General features: G+C 43.4%; 1 protein-coding gene across 1 annotated transcript in view; it reads right to left on the bottom strand.

The window, feature by feature from the left end:
• RYR3 (ryanodine receptor 3) overlaps positions 1-21,989 on the bottom strand; it is a 380,950-nt gene that overhangs the window by 165,910 nt on the left and 193,051 nt on the right. The window contains exons 35-38 of the mRNA XM_014532943.1: positions 19,628-20,423; positions 17,269-17,469; positions 12,661-12,763; positions 11,747-11,884 (exon numbers count right to left, since the gene is read on the bottom strand). Of these exons, the coding sequence (XP_014388429.1) occupies positions 11,747-11,884; positions 12,661-12,763; positions 17,269-17,469; positions 19,628-20,423 (1,238 nt within the window). The remainder of the gene's footprint in view (positions 1-11,746; positions 11,885-12,660; positions 12,764-17,268; positions 17,470-19,627; positions 20,424-21,989) is intronic.

The raw sequence follows: 21,989 nt of genomic DNA on the forward strand, positions 1-21,989 counted from the left end.
CCTCTCTCTCTCTCTCTCTCTCTCTCTCTCTCTCTCTCTCTCTCTCTCTCATGCACCTAAATACTCCACTTTTGTAATGAAGTCGCTTCCACAGCCTTTGTTGCAATTCTAGGATTTTTGCCCACTGATTTACCTGTTTCAAGGAGGACTTGTCAAGCGCACTAGGTGGTTCAGCTCATGGGGTTTTTAAAAAAGCTATAGTATTCTTTCCAAAAAGGAAAAGAGAAAGAAAGATGTGTAACAAAACACATGTTTTCTGCTGAGATGTAAAATAAACCCTACGAAACAGAATGCCTTAGGGAAGCTAGTCATGTGCATGTGGTTTCCCTGGCGATTATAAATGGCTTCATTTATGAAAGTATTATTAACATTCTAGCTCACCCCACTTTCACAATTAATGTAATTAGGGAGAGGCACAGCTTGACAATCATTTCAGATATATGATTTAGAAACTGCACTTGAAATGATTGTTCAGGCTAACTCGAAATGGAAATATTTCTAAGGCATTGTATTGTGTAGGAAGACTTGATGCCTAAAAGATGCTTTAAAAGAAAAATAGCTACTTCACTACATGATTTCTGGATTGGTCAGATATTCCACTTAAGAAGAAAGGATTGGAGCTGCCTTCATGCATCCGTTTGGGAGCCCAGGTATTGTTATTTACTTTCTTCCACTTGCCATTTTGTAACCTGCGGTTGGACCTCAGAACCCCAAGCTCACCATTCTGTGAGCCTTGTAAGAAAACTTCCTAGTGTCACTCACAATATTTGGTAAATGCTTTTTTCAATGCTCAAATTACCAGCTTTGCAATGCCAACTACAATAAGAGAAGGGTCATTTCTTCTCACAGTGCAGGTTTAAATGTTTAGGCTTTAGGGGTCTGGAAAGAGTCTTTTTCCTTACATCTCCAAATCCAGTTGAGAGTCCAAGTGGCCATCATGTAATGAAGTTCATGCTCATTATAAAAAAGCAGATCGTGGCCTCTGGCAAAGCCAATTCCTGTAGTTTCCAGGTTCCAAACCTATGCTGGGGGTCCATTTCTATGAGCATGCTCTTAAATCTGGGTCAGTTTGGAAGAGAAAGTCTTCTGATTATGGGGAGGAGAGGGAGCACATAATACTGCCCTGGGCTTACTTTAAACTTGGAAAACAATTTATTATGCTCACACTTACAATTGGAAAAGAAAAACAATTCTGTGCATCTAAATTAAGTACACTGATTTTTAAATTCTGATTGATGAAAAAGTCAGCTTGTGCTCTGCTGCAAATGCTTTGGAGGCCTGAACAGGAGGTAGGTCATTTTCAAGTGAAAAGAACAAGTGTATTTGACCTCTGCTGGCTTCCTCCCTGTGGTAGGCTGAATAATGGCCCCAAAGATCTGCTCTGCTGCAAATGCTTTGGAGGCCTGAACAGGTGGTAGGTCATTTTCAAGTGAAAAGAACAGTGTATTTGACCTCTGCTGGTTTCCTCCCTGTGGTAGGCTGAATAATGGCCCCAAAGATATTCACCTCCTCATTCTCAGAACCCATGAATACCAGGAGACCTTGCAAAAGGCATGCTGCATAAGTGATAACTAAGGATCTTTAGTTGGGGAGAGTGTCCTGGATTATCTGGGTGGGCTAACTGTAATCCAAGGGGCCTTATAAGAGGGTGGCAGGGAGGGTCAGAGTCAGGACAAGCGATGACAGAGACAGAGGTTGGACTGATATCATTGCTGGATGGGGCCACTAGTCAAAGAATGCAGGAGGCCTTTAGAAGCTGGGAAAGGCAAGAAATGTGAATACCAGGAGACCTTGCAAAAGGCCTGCTGCATACGTGATAACTAAGGATCTTTAGTTGGGGAGAATATCCTGGATTATCGGGGTAGGATAACTATAATCCAAGGGGCCTTATAAGAAGGAGGCAGGAGGGTCAGAGTCAGGACAAGCAATGACAGAGACAGAGGTTGGACTGATACCATTGCTGGATGGGGCCACTAGTCAAAGGATGCAGGAGGCCTTTAGAAGCTGGGAAAGGCAAGAAATGGATTCTCTCCTGGAGCCTCCAGAGGAATGCAGTGCTATTAACCCACTTCAGACTTGCGGTCACCAGATCTGGGTGACAATAAACTTGTATTCTTTCGAAGCCATGAAGTTTGTGGTAATTTGTTACAGCAGTAAGAGGAAACTAAGCTACTTCCACCGATAGAACGTCCTGGGTTGAGGGTTTCAGACTCCTCTTCCAAAGCTACAGCCAGACTAAGGGTCACAGTGAGCAAGTGGCTGTAAAGCTCCCACAGAAGCTGAGTCCTGAGAGATATCAGGTCTTAGTCTTTGCTGAGGCAGCCGGAGTCAGTGACCGAGTGCAGACCTCATGGAGGTCTGCCTGGACCTGGCCGGAGCCTCTGCCAACCAGAACAACAGCAAATGTAGACAGCGCCTCCTGCAGTACTGCTGGGGCCCATAGATAACGGTTGCAGGGCACAGACAGCATGCGCCTTAGTTCTCTGAACATCAAGGGCTAGAACTGCCGACATCTCAGCACTAGTATGGGGAAGATGCGGCCCAGGATAACCATCATGGCATAATGAACATTCCTGGCCACATGTCCGGCTTTCATTCGGCCCTTCTTCCTTATAAAATAACCCAGATTTTGTAGAGATGTGTGCCTCTACCCGAGGGCCCATGATCCTCAGTGAAAGCCAAGGCAACCTCACTCCAAAGGTGGGCTCTGTTGACTTAAGTCAGCATTTTATTTTCTAGACACACTCATTGGTTCAGGAATGGGCCTGTGCCCAAATTCTCCAATCAGTGATGGAAAGGCAAGAAATGGATTCTCTCCTGGAGCCTCCAGAGGAATGCAGTGCTATTAACCCACTTCAGACTTGTGGTCACCAGATCTGGGTGACAATAAACTTGTATTATTTCAAAGCCACGAAGTTTGTGGTAATTTGTTACAGTAGTAAGAGGAAACTAAGCTACTTCCACCGATAGAACATCCTGGGTTGAGGGTTTCAGACTCCTCTCCCAAAGCTACAGCCAGACTAAGGGTCACAGTGAGCAATTGTTGTAGAGCTCCCACAGAAGCTGGGACCTGAAAGATATCAGGTCTTAGTCTTTGCTGAGGCAGCCGGAGTCAGTGACCGAGTGCAGACCTCATGGAGGTCTGCCTGGACCTGGCCGGAGCCTCTGCCAACCAGAACAACAGCAAATGTAGACAGCGCCTCCTGCAGGACTGCTGGGGCCCATAGATAATGGTTGCAGGGCACAGACAGCATGTGCCTTAGTTCTCTGAACATCAAGGGCTAGAACTGCCGACATCTCAGCACTAGTATGGGGAAGATGCGGCCCAGGATAACCATCATGGCATAATGAACATTCCTGGCCACATGTCCGGCTTTCATTCGGCCCTTCTTCCTTATAAAATAACCCAGATTTTGTAGAGATGTGTGCCTCTACCCGAGGGCCCATGATCCTCAGTGAAAGCCAAGGCAACCTCACTCCAAAGGTGGGCTCTGTTGACTTAAGTCAGCATTTTATTTTCTAGACACACTCATTGGTTCAGGAATGGGCCTGTGCCCAAATTCTCCAATCAGTGATCTCAGGATCCTTATTTCATGGACTTTTCTGCGTTTCCCTTGGATACTGTCATGACTGGACAGGAGGCTGGAACTGCAGCCACTGTCCTGCCGCCAGCCTGAAGGCGAAGCTGGAACATGTGGCAGTGATCAGAGCCATGGGAGTAACTGAATCTGGTGTCTGGTTCCATCTCTAAACTAAGGTTCGCCTTGATCTTATCAGCTACTCTACCTGACTTGGCCTTTGCTCTTTTTTGGATGAAAGCATCCGATATGATAGATGTGCAGGTGAAGTTCATATGACCTATACTTTGTAGACTCACTTCGGCAGTTGAAATGTACACAGTGTTCTAAGTAGAACAGTACACTGAGCATGACTTTATAGAACCCTTACCCAACATCACAATTAGTAAAGGACAGATCAAAATGTTGGCTGCTAAACTATAAACCATCTCAGAGCTGCTTACTTTCAACAGCTTCATAACATTCAGAAAAATTAGTTATGCTTTAAAGTTCTATTATACTGTCTAGGTGCTTTCTCATAATAAACTAGGAAATGGATTCAGAAATAATCCTGAAAATCATAAAGCTTTAGCAGTCTTTCTAATTGACTCTGAGCTGGGCAGTTTATTCACTTTCCCAGAGCCTTAATTTCTTCACCACTAAACTGAAGTTAGCAATGTAAAATTCATGTAGAACAGTGGTTCTCAACCTTCTGGCCCTTTAAATACAGTTCCTCATGTTGTGACCCAACCATAAAATTATTTTCGTTGAGACTTCATAACCATAATGTTGCTACTGTATGAATCGTAATATAAATATCTGATATGCAGGATGGGCTTAGGTGACCCCTGTGAAAGGGTCGTTCGACCGCCAAAGGGGTCGAGACCCACAGGTTGAGAACCGCTGATGTAGAAGGAAATGAATGCAAGGATGGTGTAGTGACAAGAGTGCTGGGGTCTTTGTTCCACCTCTGGCTGTGAGGCCTTGGTAAAGTTGTTTAACTTCTCTGTGTCTATCCACTTGTATGAAGTCAAGTCACTTGTGACTTACTATTCTGGAATTCTGTCTCTCTGACCCATTGAGTTCTCGGAAGGGTTGTACTAATTTATTAAAATAGCAAAGGAAGGCCTAAGGTTTTCTTGGGAAGTTGATGAGCATCAAAAATTTTACCATCACATTTTAATGCCCACTGACCCTATCTTGACATTGCCCAGCTTGCATTTACTAATAGTAAAACCTGAGATTGAGAAAAACTTGAATATCCCAGGGGTACTGACCACAGAGAGTAAGTGGCCATTATCAAGGCGTCACTGTGCACCACTAATTGCTTCTGTGAGGAGACGAGCTGTGGCAACTCGATGGCCTTTCTGATGACTGCCCTGACCCACGGCTGAGGGAGAACCCTTCCTATGCCAGGGGTCATGGCACAGCAGCCTGCTGATTTAATTGGGAAGGTTTACTGGGGAAGGTCTCAGACCCTTTGCGCTCTGTGCCCCGGAGCTTCCTCTGGGCTGCAAGTCCGCTCTGTATTAAAAAGTGACCATACACCTACTCCTTATTAGCATAGAAGGGCGGGGTAGGAAGTTAAATCCATCCACTCCAAGGGACTTGGCAGAGTCATCATGTTAACCTCTCTGTGCTTTCCCGGAGCCTCTCTGGCCCGGGCTGTGCATTAGGGACCAGTTTGCCTCATCCCACTAGAACAGGATGCTGTCTGCTGTCAGAAACCCGAGAACAAGGTGACAAGTCTCTGAAAACCTGAAAGGAAAAGCCTGCAAAGACAACGTGTGGAGCATTGTTCCTGAATGACAAGAAATAACTGCCCATTTACTGCATGTCCCCAGGGCCCAGTGACCGGGCACTGGCTGTCAGAACCCCAGAGGCAGCGCTGGTTCAGGGCCTGCCCCAGGCTCTGCAGCAGGCGCTGAACATCTAAGAAAGCGCCCACACTCATTCATCCACTCTCATTCATCCACTCTCTATTTGATGTTTGGATGCTAAACATCTAAGAAAGCGCCTGCTCTCATTCATCCACTTTCATTCTTCCACTCTCATTCATCCACTCTCTATTTGATGTTTGGACATGCATGCGTGTTTCCTTCTCTATTGGCCTCACTGGCTGGGGAATGTGGGTAAAAGTTCAGGCTGGCTAGAACTCTCTATTTCTTATTATAATAAGAGCTTCCCATGTGTCAGACTCTGCTAAACCCTGCACCTGAACTGTCCTTTCACCCTCATGACCACCACAGAGGAATAGAAAAAGACATAGCAGGAACAGTTTCCTCAACAATGATGGTCATTATTAGACTCATCCTCACTTCATTTTTTAATTAGGCAAAGAAACACTCAACTTAATTAACAAACCAAGGTTCCTGTAAATAGGCAGCCTGCTGAGGCAGCAGGGGGTGAGGGCTGGGGACGGAGGCCTGGACACAGAGCCTCCCGCCTTCATCCACAACTGGCATGACCCCCACAAGCTGCCCAGTCAGCCTGGCCTGGCCTGGCCACCCTTGACCTTGGCTCGCAGGGCCGGCTGGGTGTGGACAGTTGAGTGGCACTTGGGTATTTCTGCTAAGTCTGTTTCTAAATTTCCCTCCCTTAGTGGAGTTCTGCCTTGGCCAGAGCCTCCAAAGGAGACAAGTGTGGAATCAAAAGGACTGTTTCTCCAGCTGCTGGACACTCTCCCCGCCAGAGCAGCCCTGCAGACGGCCAGTGAAATTGGCAATTCTGCCAGTCCACCTCTGTGGCCCCCTGGGCCTCATCCATCACACGGAGATAATTAGCCTGTTGTTTTTGAAAGCAGTCAACCAGCCCCATAATCACTTCCTCAAAAACGTTTAGGCGATTAAATGACCGATGGTGACAATGGGGAAAAGAGCAGAGAGAACAGATGATGTCGCCAAGGGGCTCGGGAGGTATGTCTCTGAAATGAACATGCAGCAGAGGTGGGACCGCAAAGGACGCAGGGAACTGAGGTCTCTGTCTTTGCTCTGCAGGGGAAATAATCAAACTGCTTTTATTTTAGTTTCTACGGTCTATTCAGTATGGAGAATAAACTGATTATGGGGCAAGCTAGGGACCAGGCATCCTCAGTATCTAGGCTTCTCTACCCTCTCCCCCCACCCCTGCAGGCCCCCTCCCAGTCCCCCCTGCACAGTGTTCTGAAAGGGCAAGGGCCTGGACATGGAGCAGGATTCCAGTCTTGGCCTCTTTCTTACTTATTGCAAGAACTTTGTCCAAATTATTTTGCTTCTTTCAGCCTTAGTTGTCTGGTGTGCAGAACAGAAACCTGGTTGCGCTGGCTGAAGCTCAGTTGGTTAGAACATCGTCCCACACACTAAAAGACTGCAGGTTCAATTCCCGGTAAGGGCACACACTTAGGTTGCAGGTCTGATCCCCAGCCAGGGCATGTACAGGAAGCAACCGATGGATGCTTCTCTCTCCCTGTCTTTCTCTCTGTCTCCCTCTCTCCCTCCTTCCCCTACCCTCAACCCCACTCACTAGAAATCAACAGAAGCATATCCTCAGGTGAGAATTAAACAAACAAAAACTGGGAACCTGGCTGCCACTGTATCTGGTTGTTTGCTGTGAGGATACAATCAGATGAGGGGATGTGAAGCATCTAGCACAGTACCTGGCACAAAGCAGGTGCTCAGTAAATGTTAGGTTTTCGCTCCTGTGACGGCCAAGCTCTCTTCTCCATCACTAAAACACAGGCTACCAAAGGGCAGGCCTGACTCTGACTGATTCAACAGATGCAGAATACTACCTGTTATGCATCTCCTGCCGAGAAGCACTGGACTGGAGCCAGTGTGCCATCTGACTGAGTTCTGTTCCCTGCTTTGCCTTCCATGAGGGTGAGTTGCTTAATGCCCTGGATTCTCCATGTCCTCATCTCTAAATACTAGGACATTACACCGAGCATCTCATTCACAGGGCTCTTCAGGTGAAAATCGTGCGACTTCTAAGGAGCTAAATAAAAGTCAGGCTCTGCCCCTTCCCTCTGTTAACTCAATCGCCCACCTCAAGGGATCCATAAAGACCACCTGTAACACTCTCCTCTTCCTCACATTTCTAATTGGTTGCCAAGATATGTCAACCCTACCTTTGCAAGGTGTCTGACACCTAGAGTTCGCTTCTTGCTGTTGCCACCGGTGTCAGTTTTTTTTTTATTGCTGCTGTGACAAATCACCACAAACTTAGTGACAAAACAACACAAATTTACAGTCTCACGGTTCTGTTGATCAGAAGTCTGACCCAGAGCTGGGCTAACCTAGACTGGCTGTCAGAGGGGAGAGAACAACCTAACATTTATCGAGGACCCACTGTGTGTCAGGTACTGTAATACATGATGCTTCTGGGGGAGTAACTCAGTGGCTGCATATTGACATTCAGGGAAACCCTGCTTAAACTGTAGTGTGTGGGAAATACAGGCCTAGAACTAACAGGCAAATGGTTTTCTAGGGAATTTGCTGGATTGGGATATGAAAACAAAGTGTAACCCAGTATGGTGGGCTGCTACTATCAGATCTTCTCTCTTTCTTCTCATATGATCTTTGATAAGATTGTAACAGCTTTCATCTTCAATGTGACTTGGAGTTAGTTTAGGCAAATCCAGTGACCCGGAACCAGCCAGCAGGATTCTCATGGGTGCAGGACACTGTTGCTTCCCGTTTCCTAGAAATGTTGAGGTTTCCCTGCAGATCATCTGACCAACACCATCTTCTCATAGAGGAGAATTGTACTACCTACCCTGAAATCCCTGAGTCCAGAGCTTTGGCTTGGCTGATTTTTCGATGTTAAAATTTTGACCTCCTGAGTTCAGATTTCCTACATATAACAATGAGTCAAGTAGCGAGTTACCTCACAGATGCAGTAGGCAAGATAAAATGTGATGGTTTTAAAAAGCCATTCTGTATGCAATACTTATGTTGGGGGTGCCTGATATTTACACTGAAAAATTTTTCGGCAAGTTGCATGAGGCAATGGAAAGAGGGGGGATCAGAGTCAGAAAACCCAGATCAAGTCACAGCTCTACTCATCTCGGTTACTTGAAGCTGGTGACATTCAGGCACCTGTAAATTTTTCTGGAACCAGGTAACGGTGGAAAGAATAAAAGAATCCCTTAATTCTTCTGAGTCCTATTTTCATTAATCAAACAATGGAAGAGAGAAAAAACAAACAAACAAATAAAAAAACCCACAAACCCAACAGTCATCCCTTGGTGTCTGGACCCCCTGTTGATACCAAATTGGATGGATGCTTAAGTCCCTTATATAAGCTGGTGTAGTATTTGTATATAACCAGCACACATCCTCCCATATACTTTAAATCACCTATAGATTACTAAAAAAAAATAAATCACCTATAGATTACTTATAATATCTAATACAATGTAAGTGCTATATGAATCGTTGTTATACTGTATTATTTAGGGCAGCGGTTCTCAACCTGTGGGTCGTGACCCTTTGGCGGTCGAACGACCCTTTCACAGGGGTCGCCTAAGACCATCCTGCATATCAGATATTTACATTACGATTCATAGCAGTAGCAACATTACAGTTATGAACTAGCAACGAAAATAATTTTATGGTTGGGTCACAACATGAGGAACTGTATTTAAAGGGCCAGAAGGTTGAGAACCACTGATTTAGGGAATAATAAAAAGAAAAAGTCTGTAAATGTTCAGTACAGACACAACCATCTCAGGCCAAACTACATAGTACATGAAAGCAACAATGTAACTACGCAGAACCCAAAGATATGAAGGGCTGACTATGTGAAGTATTGTCAATTCACGATAGCATGTTATTCTCATCTATACTTCTCATATTTTGTGAAATGCAAGGCTAAGAGAAATCAGATAAGCAATAACATGGACAATGTTGCCAATATTTTAAAGGATTTTGACCCTTTTATTTCAACTGGCTACATGTTAAAAAATATTTTCTCCATTCCATCAAGTTAAAAACAATTTTGAGGTTGTGGCAGTTAAATCATTCCTAAGATTTTCTCTTAATATGTCAGCTCTGAGTGAGGGGCCTAGGTCAGGGGTGGGCAACCCCTGGCACGCGTGCCAAACATGGCACGCCAGTAACTTTTGCTGGCATGCGAAACCCTCTCTTATAATCTTCCATTTACAATTTTTTTTAATATCGACCAGTGATGAATTTTGTTAAGTCTCGTAATAGGAGTAGCCTGACGGATGAAAGTAGTAGCTCGTGCATATCTCTGAAGGTCACGAAATATAAACCTGATGTAAAATCTCTGTCATCAGTGATGCAGCAGCAAAAGTCCCACTGATAATATCAAATGGAGTCATAAAGTTTTCTGTCGGACTATCAGTGTACATGTATACATTAAAAAATAAATGTATTTTTCATCATCATATACTGTGTTTTTGTCGCTTGAATGAATTTTATTATTTCTTCAAGGTTCTTCACATACGTACACCTTAAGAGACATCAAGTAGGCGTAACATGTTCTCAAAAAATTAGGGTTGGCACGCAGAAGAATTTTGAGTCAGAGATTTTGCTGGTTTTGGCACGCACTCACAAAAAGGTTACCCACCCCTGGCCTAGGTTATCTGGAACATGTGGCAGGGAACCCATATGCTGACAAGCAGACATGCTTGAACACCTTTTATTTCTATTTCTGGAACTCCAGGATGGAAGACTTATGACACAAAGCTTGTGCCTTTCATAACCCTGCTTGGGAAGGGAAGAAGTATGGGCTGAAAATATGGTCTCAGACTGGGGTGGCCTCTCGGGTTTGCAAACCAGAGCAGACAGAACATGGCCTTTCGGCCCGAGGCCCAAGGCCCGAGGTCCAGTGCTAGGTTACAAGCCTTGGAGCCTGGGCACCATTCTTAGAGTCAGGGAGACTCCACAGAGCCAGACGATTTCATCACGGACTCTGTTTCCCTAACATGAAATGGCCCCTCTTGGAGGGAACCTAGTCGTGACATATTCTATTAGAAAGAAACATCCACTTTCAAAATAGACTCTCAGCAGGTAATACGGGTCAGCTCAATCTATTTTTAGTTCTACTTTGGCAGGAACCACAGAGGGAGTCTAAGCTCACATTCTTTTGTGCTTTTAGAATCCTGCTGGCATATCCTCACCAAATACCCACCCTACCCAGTCCATGGTGACAGATGGGATTGATCAAGGGTTGCCAGGGCAACTGTTGCCAAGTACCCCATACACTTTTCCAGAGGCTTCAACACTTCTGCTGATAAATGGTGAGGATTCTTTCCTTTCAGAGATGGTCTGACAAAGATGGAAGGTCAATATAAAGGGCAATAAGATATATGAACCCCAAAGTTAGTGTTTTCAGACAAACCCATCATATCTTGACAGGCTATTGCTCTAGTCTATGATTTGAAAGCATATTCTAAGATGGATAAGAACAGGGAACAAGATAAAAGGCAACTACATTAAATCTGGGAAAGTCCTTCTTCTTTAGAGAAATGATATATTTGCAGAATCTGATACTAAAGACAGATTGATTATATATAATATACAGACAATGCTCCTTTTGAAATGTTAATGGTTTGTAGACAATAAACTGCCCTGTAGAACAAATTATGATCTTGTCTCAACATGGTCACATGGTAGGAGTCACCTATACTGTAAGGACTAAAGAAATGAATTTGGACAAGGTTTGGCATTGTTGTAAGAATAGAAGGTCAAAGTCCTTTAGGATATTACATTATGAAAATTGAAGCCAAAAAGCACACACACAAACAACCTCCCTAAAACCGCCATCCTATTTCCTTTACTCCCCTTTTATTATTACTTTGTTTCCTCACTGGGAAATTTTCAATGCTCAGGAACCACAAGCAGAAGTGACAGAAACAACAATGGTTAGGAGAGGAAGATCATGGAAACAGAAAACAACGCACAGAAACATGTGTCTAGGCATTTTTTAACTAGAGATACAACAAGAGCAGACCCACCACGCAATGGACCCCCTAGGTTTCAAAAGACTCTGAAAGTAAATTGCTTAAATGAGAAGAAAAGCAGAGATCAATATATACAACGATAACTACCACCAATTATAACAGATACTTTCTTTGAAGCTAAACAGCCCATCTCTATCATAGATGTTTATTAGAAAGCTAATTCCCTTAATTAGGTCTCAGAGGAGCACTGTGCTGGCGGTACTGTGATTGAAAGGTCACTTACTAGGGCATCTCTCTTCTTCCACTGCCGGCTGATGCTTTTCTGGCTTGGGAGGGCCTTTGATTTTCTGCAACAAGGCACGAAGTTTGCCAGTCCAAGAGCTGTCCTCCTCCTCCTCTTCCTCTCCCTCCAGGGGAACCCCTAGCAAGTCACAGCACACAGTGAAGATCTTGAACAGGATATGAAACCATGAAATGATTGAGAGAACATAATAACTCTGCTTCTCATCCTTAAGTATTTGCCTATAGAATGTCTTTTCACAAGATTTTTTTTTAAAAAGATGATTTCTTGTGTACAAGAACATCAAGTAATTTCAATCCCAAAACTTAACTCTTCTAACCTATATTCCCAAAGCACTCTAAAGTCTCTAGAAAGAAAGAGTTAACATTGAGTTATTTCAAATGAAAAGACATCTGTTATCCAATATATCACTCAATCCACGATGTATAAGCAGCACAAATGCTAAGAGCCACTTAAAACCAGCAGCTATGTATCAAAGGGAAGAATTGCTGGCTTAGAATCCTTTAAGCACAGACATTACAATAGTATATCATTGCCAACGTACAAAGCAAAGGGGATCAGAAGCAGAGTCCCAAACCCAACTATCTAACTCAAAGTGAGTTGGGTGAGGTTTACGTAGGATAAATTATTTTATTTCCTTCTTTAGAGACACAGCCCCTTCTCATATCTCAGCAAAGTCTCTTGCAGGTAGAAGACATTTCAGACAGGAATTATGGCAGGATTACTTCCTGTATCTTCTCTGATACAAGTACTGTGGATAGAACCATTTCTTAAATAATTAGTATTGTAATTTTTAAATGGAAAAATAACTTCCCACCTTGCCTCCCCCTACTGGCTGCTAAAGAAGGAGCCAGGAACCGACTTGTCTCTGATGAAGCTGTGTGCTGGAAGCTCACCACAGTGAGTGAGAAGGTCCTCGTGGAAGTCATACAGCTCCTCCCGGATCTCGTCTGGGCAGGGGCAGTTCTCTCCCAGTTGAAAGTTAAGAAGCATGTTGATCTTTGAGGGACAAAGAAGAATGGCTAGTTTGTTCTCAGTGGTGGTCCAAAGAACTCAGATCCTGCCTTAGACAGATACCCAACATTCATTGCAAATTTTATTTAACTCTTTTTTTTTTGTAAAAACGGTCAACATTTAAAACCTGAAACACTAATTCGAAAGAATGTAGGTACCCCTATGCTCACTGCAGTGTTATTTACAACAGCCAAAATTTGGAAGCAGCCCAAGTGTCCATCAGTAAGTAGATGGCTGGAAAAAAAAGCTGTGGTACATTTACACCAAGGAATACTACTCTGTCGTAAAAAGGAAGAAAATTTTACCCTTTGCAACAACATGGATGGATCTGGAGAACATTATGCAAAGTGAAATAAGCCAATCAGAGAAAGACAAGTACCATATGATTTCACTCATGTGAAATTTAATGAACAAACTGAACTACTAAGCAAAATAGAGACAGACTCGTAGATAGAAACAGATAGACAGCTCTGGTGGGGAAAGAATGTTGGGGGCGGTGTGTGTAGGGATGAAGCAAAAATGAAAAAAAAAGAGAGAGAACTCATGGACAATAGTCTGGTGATTGCAGGAGGGGGGAAGGGGAGCATAGAAGGGATAAATGGTGATGGGAAAAATTAAAGTAAAAAATAAATAAAAAGTTAGATAAAATATAAATAAAAGTAGCTTGTAATTTTTTCTAATTATAAAAGTTTATTAATTGCACAAAATTTGGAAAATACCTAAAGAAGAAAATGTACTGATATCACGCCACCCAAAGAAAACCACTGTTAATATTTTAGTTAATATCTTCCAATCTTTATGTATGTGGGCTAAGATTATATATGCGAGATCTAGATACACTTTTAAAACTCATTTTTTTTTTCTACTTAACAATTTATCTTGAGCATTTCCTTAACCTAATTTTAGAATTTTTATTGATTTCACAGAGGAAGGGAAAGGGAGAGGGAGATAGAAAATCAATAATGAGAGAGAATCAGTGATCGACTGCCTCCTGCATGCCGGATCTAGATACACTTTTGAAACTCATTTTTTTTCTACTTAACAATTTATCTTGAGCATTTTCTTATTTCCTTAACCTAATTTTAGAATTTTTATTGATTTCACAGAGGAAGGGAAAGGGAGAGGGAGATAGAAAATCAATAATGAGAGAGAATCAGTGATCGACTGCCTCCTGCATGCCCCACAGTGGGGATCGAGTCTGCAACCTGGCATGAACCCTGACTGGGAATCGAACCATGACCTCCTGGTTCATAGGTCAATGCTCAACCACTGAGCAACACCGGCTGGGCCTTAATCTAATTTTTAATAGGTGCATTGCATTTTCATTAAATAGATAAATAGCAATTTGTGTGAAATTTATATAAAATTAACGACCTGGCATGATATATTTAAGTTATTTTTATTGCTTATCTTTATAAACAAAGTTGGTTTTAATTTCCTTTTACATAATTTTTGTTCACATCTCTGATCATTTTCTTAGGAAAAACTCCTAAAAGCAAAAGGATGAGATCAAAGGTTTGTGCATTTTAATGGCTCTTGATATGAATTGCCAAATTGCCCTCCAGGGAGCTCATAGCAATTTGTATTATCATCAAGTTTATATGAGAGTGTGTATTTCTTTGCCATCTCCATTACAATAATGAGAGTTAACACATTTTCAAATATTTTCCAATTTAATGGGTGAAAAATGTCATATCCTTGTTGCTTTAATTTGCATTTAATTGGTCAGGCTTGAACTTTGTTTTTCCACAATAAGGACCATTTTCATTTCACATTTTAGAAATATCCCAACTATGTTCTCCTTCCATTTTTCCGTTGGGCAATTATCATTTTAAACATTAATCAACATGTACTTTGCACATCTCTAGACAATTAACTCTCATAACAAATTTTCCATATATATTTTCCAGTTTATAGTCAGCTTTTAATGTTGCTTATGTGACGTTCCTGACGTGTAGGCTTTATGTTTTGCAATCAGCCCATCATCTTCTTCAGTTTTGTCTCGGGAGTCTTATCTGTTTCTGTGCCATGGACCACTCTGACAGCCTAGTGAAACCATGTTTTCCTTTGCAGATTAATATTTTAAACACATGAAAGAAAATGTAGAGGATTACAAAGAGGAACAATTATGTTGAGTCAGCCCATCATCTTCTTCAGTTTTGTCTCAGGAGTCTTATCTGTTTCTATGCCATGGACCACTCTGACAGCCTAGTGAAACCCATGTTTTCCTTTGCGGATTAATATTTTAAACACATGGAATAAAATGTAGAGGATTACAAAGAGGAACAATTATGTTGAAATCTAGTTATCAAGAGCATAAAAAACAAATCTGTGATATAATAACATATATGCTTGTTTATTAGCTCACTAGACAAAAGGATCGGGTGTCAGGTCTTATATCCACTATGATCTGGAAGCATGTAATGAATGTGAGTGATATTTCATGGTGTGAAAACCACTGTAATATGATATAAAAAATATGCAATTTATGTTGGTGACAAAGTCAGGTCCTTGCATTGCTGCCTACCTTAATAGTTAAAAAAATACTATTAGAGATTAATGAAAAGTTAGTAAAAATAAAAGCTGTCATTTATTTTCCACTCAGATTTCTGGATGTCTGAATTCATCCCACAGACCCACAACTCCAGGCTAGTGAACATCTGGAGGGATTGGAGCAGTAACCAGAGGAAATCTTGTCAATTCTGCTGCCTCAGGCAGGTTAACCCAAACAACAGGCAAAAGGAGGTTTTCTCCTTCTATTTAGGTTTCTAGGTTAAAAAAGTTTACAATCTCCCTAATTAAACCAGGAACCTTATTTACTATTGGTTGGGAGAGCCTTAGTCAAAGCTTCCACTGCAAACAATTTTTTTTGGAAGTAGGTAGCAGAATCATCTATAATCAAATACTATTTATAAATAGGTTGAAAAAGTAATTTCTGTGGTTGTTCTGTAATGTTAAATTATGGCAATTATAGCAATAACATATATTGATAGGTTGTTTATTAAATGAAAATAGGACCTGAAAAGCTCTTTTCAGAATTAGAAAATTAATTTCTGTATTGACAGATCTTTCCCCGGTGGAACACTTAGGAAGCAGGGACCCACCAGCCTGCAGGGCATTCAACCAACAGGGAGGTGAACGGAATTCTCTGCTGGAGTTCGTACCCTTCAGCCAAGCCCTTTGAAAGGGAAAGGTTTGCTGACGATGTTTGGCTAATAGTGGAACACTTAGGAAGCAGGGACCCACTAGCCTGCAGGGCATTCAACCAAAAGGAGGGGTGAACCGAATTCTCTGCTAGAGGTCGTACCCTTCAACGAAGCCCTTTTGAAAGGGAAAGGTTTGCTGACGATGTTTGGCTAATTTGCCAACCATCATTTGACTAATCTTAGTTTTACTTACTCTTGTATTTAGTTCCATCCCCCAAGCATGGTTTTTTCATCTCTCTGATTACTTTCTGGACATAGGACTGAAAATCTCTATCTTCAAAGGTTACAGAAGGATGAGGTAATCATACCATTGTTTTAAAAGTCTAATTCTTATGCATTCTGTTTCCCAAGTGATTTTTCATTGCTCTCCCTTAAAACTGGTTTCAATCTTCCACATCCTTTGCTGATATTAAATTCTTATTTAGAGAGCTTCATGGGTAGATTCCTTCTAGAAATGAATACTCTGGGAGGTGTGGCAGACGGGATAACTGAGTTTGACAGCAGTTACTGTCCCTTCTTTCTTTTCATTTCTAGACCAGCAGCATTAACATCACCTGGGAACTTGATAAAAATGCAAATTCTTGGGCCTCACACTAGACCCACTGAACTAGAAACCCTAGAGGTCGGACCAGCAAATTGTATTTTATTAAGTCCTCTGGTAATTCTGATGTCTGTTCAAGAATCACTGGGCTAACACGTTAGGGAAGAACTTATTGAGTTACAGGCTTCTGAATTGAGTCTGAAGTGACTGGTCAGTGGATTGTTTAGAAGGCGGAAGTGATGGCCGGCCCCGGGGAGGCAGAAGAGAAGGTAAGGAGGCAGAAGGGGGAAAGAAAGGGTGGGAGCCCGAATGGCCCTTCCAGGAGCCAGGATCGTGAGCTGCGCCCAGGAGGATAGTGCACCTACTCTCATAAGCTGGGAAACGCTGACCATATTCTGTTGATCTCTGATAGAGAGCAGTGATTCCTGGAAAGACTGGACTGAAATTTTTAAAGTGGTGAAATCTTGCTGGGGTGCAAGTTGCATACTGACAGTGAGCCAACTTTGACTTAGTGAGAGAGACATAGATGGAAGAGAAGGGAGAGAGTGCTGCCCTATGTGTAGTTTGGGAAGGGTTATTTCCCACCCAAAAGATAATTGGCAGGTGCTCCTCAGTTATCAGACGAGGCCTGTCTCCTGGTGGCACTGGGTCTTTTCATTTCCCACAGCTCTGTGCTGCCAGGCACAGAAAGGTTTCACATTCTTCCTTAGGAATGGGATGGAGGCTCAGAAAGGGGGTTTCACCTGCTCCTGTGGGGGTGAGCGGAACTCCTTGGTCTTCCTGGCAGTCAGGGCCGCAGACATGTTCAGGGCCTGCATGAGCTCGTTGTAGCGGAACTTCTGATTCGCCTGGAGCTTGGAGACATAAATGTCACCAAATGCCACAATGGCCTCCACTCGGTGCTGCAGCTCACAGTCACAGAGGTAGCTGAGGAGCTCGCACATCTGCAATAAAAGTGCATATATACGGGAATAATGCTTTATGGAGGAAGCACCTAGCATCCCCATTTTATAGATGATAACACGGCGACGTGGGTGATTTCAGTAACCTCTCCAGGGTCACACAGTAGGAACAGAGCTATTACTTGAATCCAAGTTGGCCAGAATGCAGAGAACAGTTCTTCACCATTAAGGTCAGGAGAACAACAGAAATAAGCTCACTAAAGACACAGTAAATCTCTCTGCAGAGAGAGAGAAAAACATTTCTAAGTGTGTTTTCCTCAGCTTAGTATAGGACCCGCCACTGAATTGCACTTTGAGCCTAGCTCCTGCCTGACATCCTCTGGCTCTCTCACTGTTTTTGTTTATAAGCTCTGCATTTCTGTGATTAGTTCCTTAGGATTGTTATTGTTACTAATCTTGTCACTATTAGAATTTACACCAATAGGAGAAACAATAGCCATCCTTCCTGAGCACTAACTGTTCGCAGGACACTGTGCCAGGCACTTGCTATACTTTATCTCCTCTAATCCCTATGTTCCTGATATTTTTAGTGAAGCAGAAGTTCTGTTAACCTATCCCCACTTAATCTTTCATGGGATTAACGGCCACTCTCCATTTGTCCAGGTGGCAAGGGCTCTCGCCTACCTGTTCAGAGTCTCTGGCCTATCTGCAAGCCTCTGTTCCTGCCAGGCAAACGAGGACCCAAAGCTTATGCCAGTCATACATGTGATGCAACTACAACATTTATTTAAAAATTGTAGGAACCAATGAAATAGGAAAACTAAGTTGAATGACTAAGGGATGTCTGTAAAAGTTAAGTTTTTTTCCCCCCCAAAATGCTAAAAATTGGATGTTAGACAACTGCAAAAAAAAAAAAATGGGGCAAATCATAAAAATCTAGAAGCATAAAGTTAATGTTTTTTTTTTCCAAAAAATGCTAAAAATTGGGTGTTAGACAACTACAAAAAAAATGGGGCAAATCATAAAAATCTAGAAGCATTCTGTGCTCAGCTTTCTAATTACCTCTAAATCTGTATGCAGTCTACCCGAACTGGCAGCTGTAGATGGTGCATGACAGGTGTCATCCATGCACAAAAGAGGGCTCTACGTGCCAGTCAGAGACTCCCATTAAAGGAAAGGTCTCAGCCTTATATGAGACTAGCACAGTTATACATTTTAATACAACATTCAAGGTTTATATGTAAAATTTGTTGTGCTTCTCCTCTATATTTAACATCTTGATTAACTGACCCCCTACCAATCCCATCGCATTGGATAAGAGAGCTCCAATGACGGGTTACTTGATTGTAATACATTTTATGATAAAACACATTTCATACTGTATTTTGTAAAAATACATTTTAATTCTATGTTTTACTATATTATCATCCACATTTTACAAATCAGAAAGCTAAGACTCTGATGGGCTACTGACTTGGCAAGTTTATATAGGTGGTTAAGGGATGGAGGGAGGAGCAGGAGCTGAAATTCAGGGATGCCCGAGCCAGGCTCACTCATGGGGCAGACTGTTCTACTCTCATTTTCATTTCTCTTTCCTCAGCTCCTAGAAGACAAACGTGATTGTCATCAGTTCTTTACTGACACTAGCTTACTCTGGTAAGACTATGTTTCAGGAAATGTTGAGGTTTCCTCGGTGATGCCAAGGGGACAGCGCTACATTAGCCTGCCTCTCTTCCTTGGCTTGTATAGCAGTTCCTAGTACATGTGAGTGCAACAAGTCCACATTAGTTTGGTGATCAGAGCATGGATACAAATGAGAGCTGGTGATGAGTGTGGTCCCCCTAAGTATCAATTCCTTTGGTTTACTCCACAGCCAAAGGCTCCTTCCTCTCTAGACAGGATCTCACAAATACATCTGTTAGTCCCAAAGGGTAAGAGATAAGATCAGGGCAAATCCATGACCAGTACCAGAAAAACAGTTCTGAGGCAAGTGCCTTATTGATGAGGGTTGGTGTTTTCACTTTGGCTTGGGGAGACATATTCCATGTCAGAAATGAGCATGACTGGTGGGCACTTTGAGCATCTCTGTTACCCTTTAGGTTTAGGCCTGTATCCATAGCCACAGCCTCACCATCACTAGGCTCCACTGTCTCGCTCCCCAGCTCTTTCCAAGGGCAAGATCTTTGATGCCCCGAGTTACCTGCAGCTTGACGGACTCCGGTAATCGGGTCTGTAACAAGCCTTTGACTGGAGCCTCCTTGCTGGCCTTTTCCCCAGCCTCCACTGCCTTCTCCTCCACCTGAGTCACTTCCTCCTTCTCTGCTCCTTCTTCTGTCTCCCCACTGTGCTCCCCAAACACAGACGGGTCGATCAGGAGGAGAATCTGCCGAACATCATCGTCGTCAAACACCCCCATGACCAGCAGGGTTCCAATGAGCTTCAGCACTGGCACAAACTGGAACTCCACAGACCCCCCAACGGGGTCTCGGATGTGAGCCCCACTGCCCTGCACGGCCTCTGTCAGCATGCTCAGGGCCTTTGTCTTCAGAATGTCCAAGGGAATCTCAGGGCTCTGCTTCTGGTGCTCCTCACTGGTCATGACAACGCAAGGGGTGGAGAACTTGAAGCCTGGCTTCAGGCACGTCCTCAGGCCCACCCCAGGCAGCCCGTGCCTCTTCGACTTGTCTGGGTACAGGCGGATTTTCCTGGTGGTGCTGTTAATGGGGATGATGTACTCATTCTTCATCATCAGCTTTCTCTCCTTCGCATTGGCCAGATGGATGCTAATGAGCAGGTCATAGAAACCAGACCGCAGGAGGCCAGGGAGGTACTTGTTATCAATGGCATAGAAGAGCTGGGAGAGGTCCACGTGGCTGCACAGGGCATAGGCTACGCGGCTATTTCCCAGGGCACACACGGCACTGTAGAGTCTCAGCGTGTGGTAATGGAACTGCATCAGGTCCTCCTGCTCACAGAGCTCCAGGATGTCCACACACCTGAGAATGAGACAATCAACCACTCCACTGCACGGTGGGGTGTGTGTGTGTGTGTGTGTGTGTGTGTGTGTGTGTGTGCGTGCGCCTGCCAGAATTCAGCAGAGTTCTTGCTCTCTGAATCCCCAGGGATTTCACCCAATCCAGTGAAGGCAAAGGGCAGAAGGATGAAGGCATCTCTGCTACACTTTCTCTTCCTGATTATCATTCCTCTCCCAGTTCTGGTCCACATCCCGCTCCTGATAATCCACCATATCTAACTACAAGGGTCTCCAAAGTCTGTAAGACTTAACAAGACTAGCTTACCAAATATTAATCTTCCTTTATTAGGGAAAACCCCCAAATCTGAACACTGAGAAACATTCAGGTATAGGACAAAGGTGACTTGGTCCTCTTAGTTGTAGGCTCAAGGGGATCTTCTGCTTCCTGATGGAAGAGGCCTCAGAAGATGTAGCTGAAGCCCTCCATCAAACTACCATCTACCTCATCATTATAATCTCCAGTCTGCCATCATCCATGGGGCTTTCCTTCCCCTGAAAACAAACACACTGCACTCTTGTCCACAGAGAAAAACACTTTCCAACTTGAGATGAGCTGGCATAATCAATTCACATTCTCCTTCCTGATTTTAGAGGTGTGTTTGTCTGTGTCATGTTCTTTAGGGGGTCTAGAGTGTGATGAGTGTGGTCCCTCTAAGTGTCCATTCCTTTGGCTGTGGAGTAAACCAAAGGAATTGACACTAAGATTTTCAACTTTGTTTTGCTCCTCACCATGGATCTGAGGATCCTTGGTATTGGCTCCCATGCGTGGACTGCTGGTCTTTTCTGCTCTCTCCCTACATTAGCCTGTCTTGCTGCTGCCCATGACCCAACAGAATACCCAAATGGGATCTGGGCAAGTGTCAAAAACCTCCACCCTCTATTTATTTTGATAGTCCAAGAGATCAAGAAATAGAACTTCTTTATTCTTACTATGCACAGAACTATATTTTTACCTACACAATCTCATTTTTTCTCCCAGCCATCCTTTGGGTGGACATTGATCTCACTGTGTCCATGAGGAGACTGAGGCCTGGAGTGCATGAGTAACTTACCCAAGGCCGCAAACCAGAAAGTGATAGAGCTGGGATTGAACCCAAGCTATCAACCAAGAGTGCCTCTTAATGAGGGGAGGCAAGCAGCCTGATTCTTCATCTCTGAGCAAGCTAGGCATACCTCCTTCTCCTTCTTGCCACCAATAAACATATATTTTAGGGTCACACTAAGATTTTTAATTAAGTGCATGGACACATTCCTGAGTACAGGCACTCGGAGCTGCAGTGAAGGCCCTGCAGTAGGCATATAATAGCAAATACTCTGCTGTTTCTGAGTGAATAACAAAAGCTGAGAAAGGAAAGGAGAGAAACTGAGGCTTTGGGGAAACCAATAGTTATCTTGGGGCTGACTGAGCAGGGCCCTTGGCCAATGAGGAGGCTCCTCCTCCCATTGGGCTTGCTAGGCTCTGCCTCCCCGCCTCCCGGGCCAGCCCCATCCACATGCCCTTCCTCTCCCCCCCCCCCCCCCCCCCCCC

Source organism: Myotis brandtii, unplaced genomic scaffold, assembly GCF_000412655.1.
Source record: "Myotis brandtii unplaced genomic scaffold, ASM41265v1 scaffold927, whole genome shotgun sequence".
In the NCBI taxonomy this organism is placed as follows: Eukaryota; Metazoa; Chordata; class Mammalia; order Chiroptera; family Vespertilionidae; genus Myotis; species Myotis brandtii.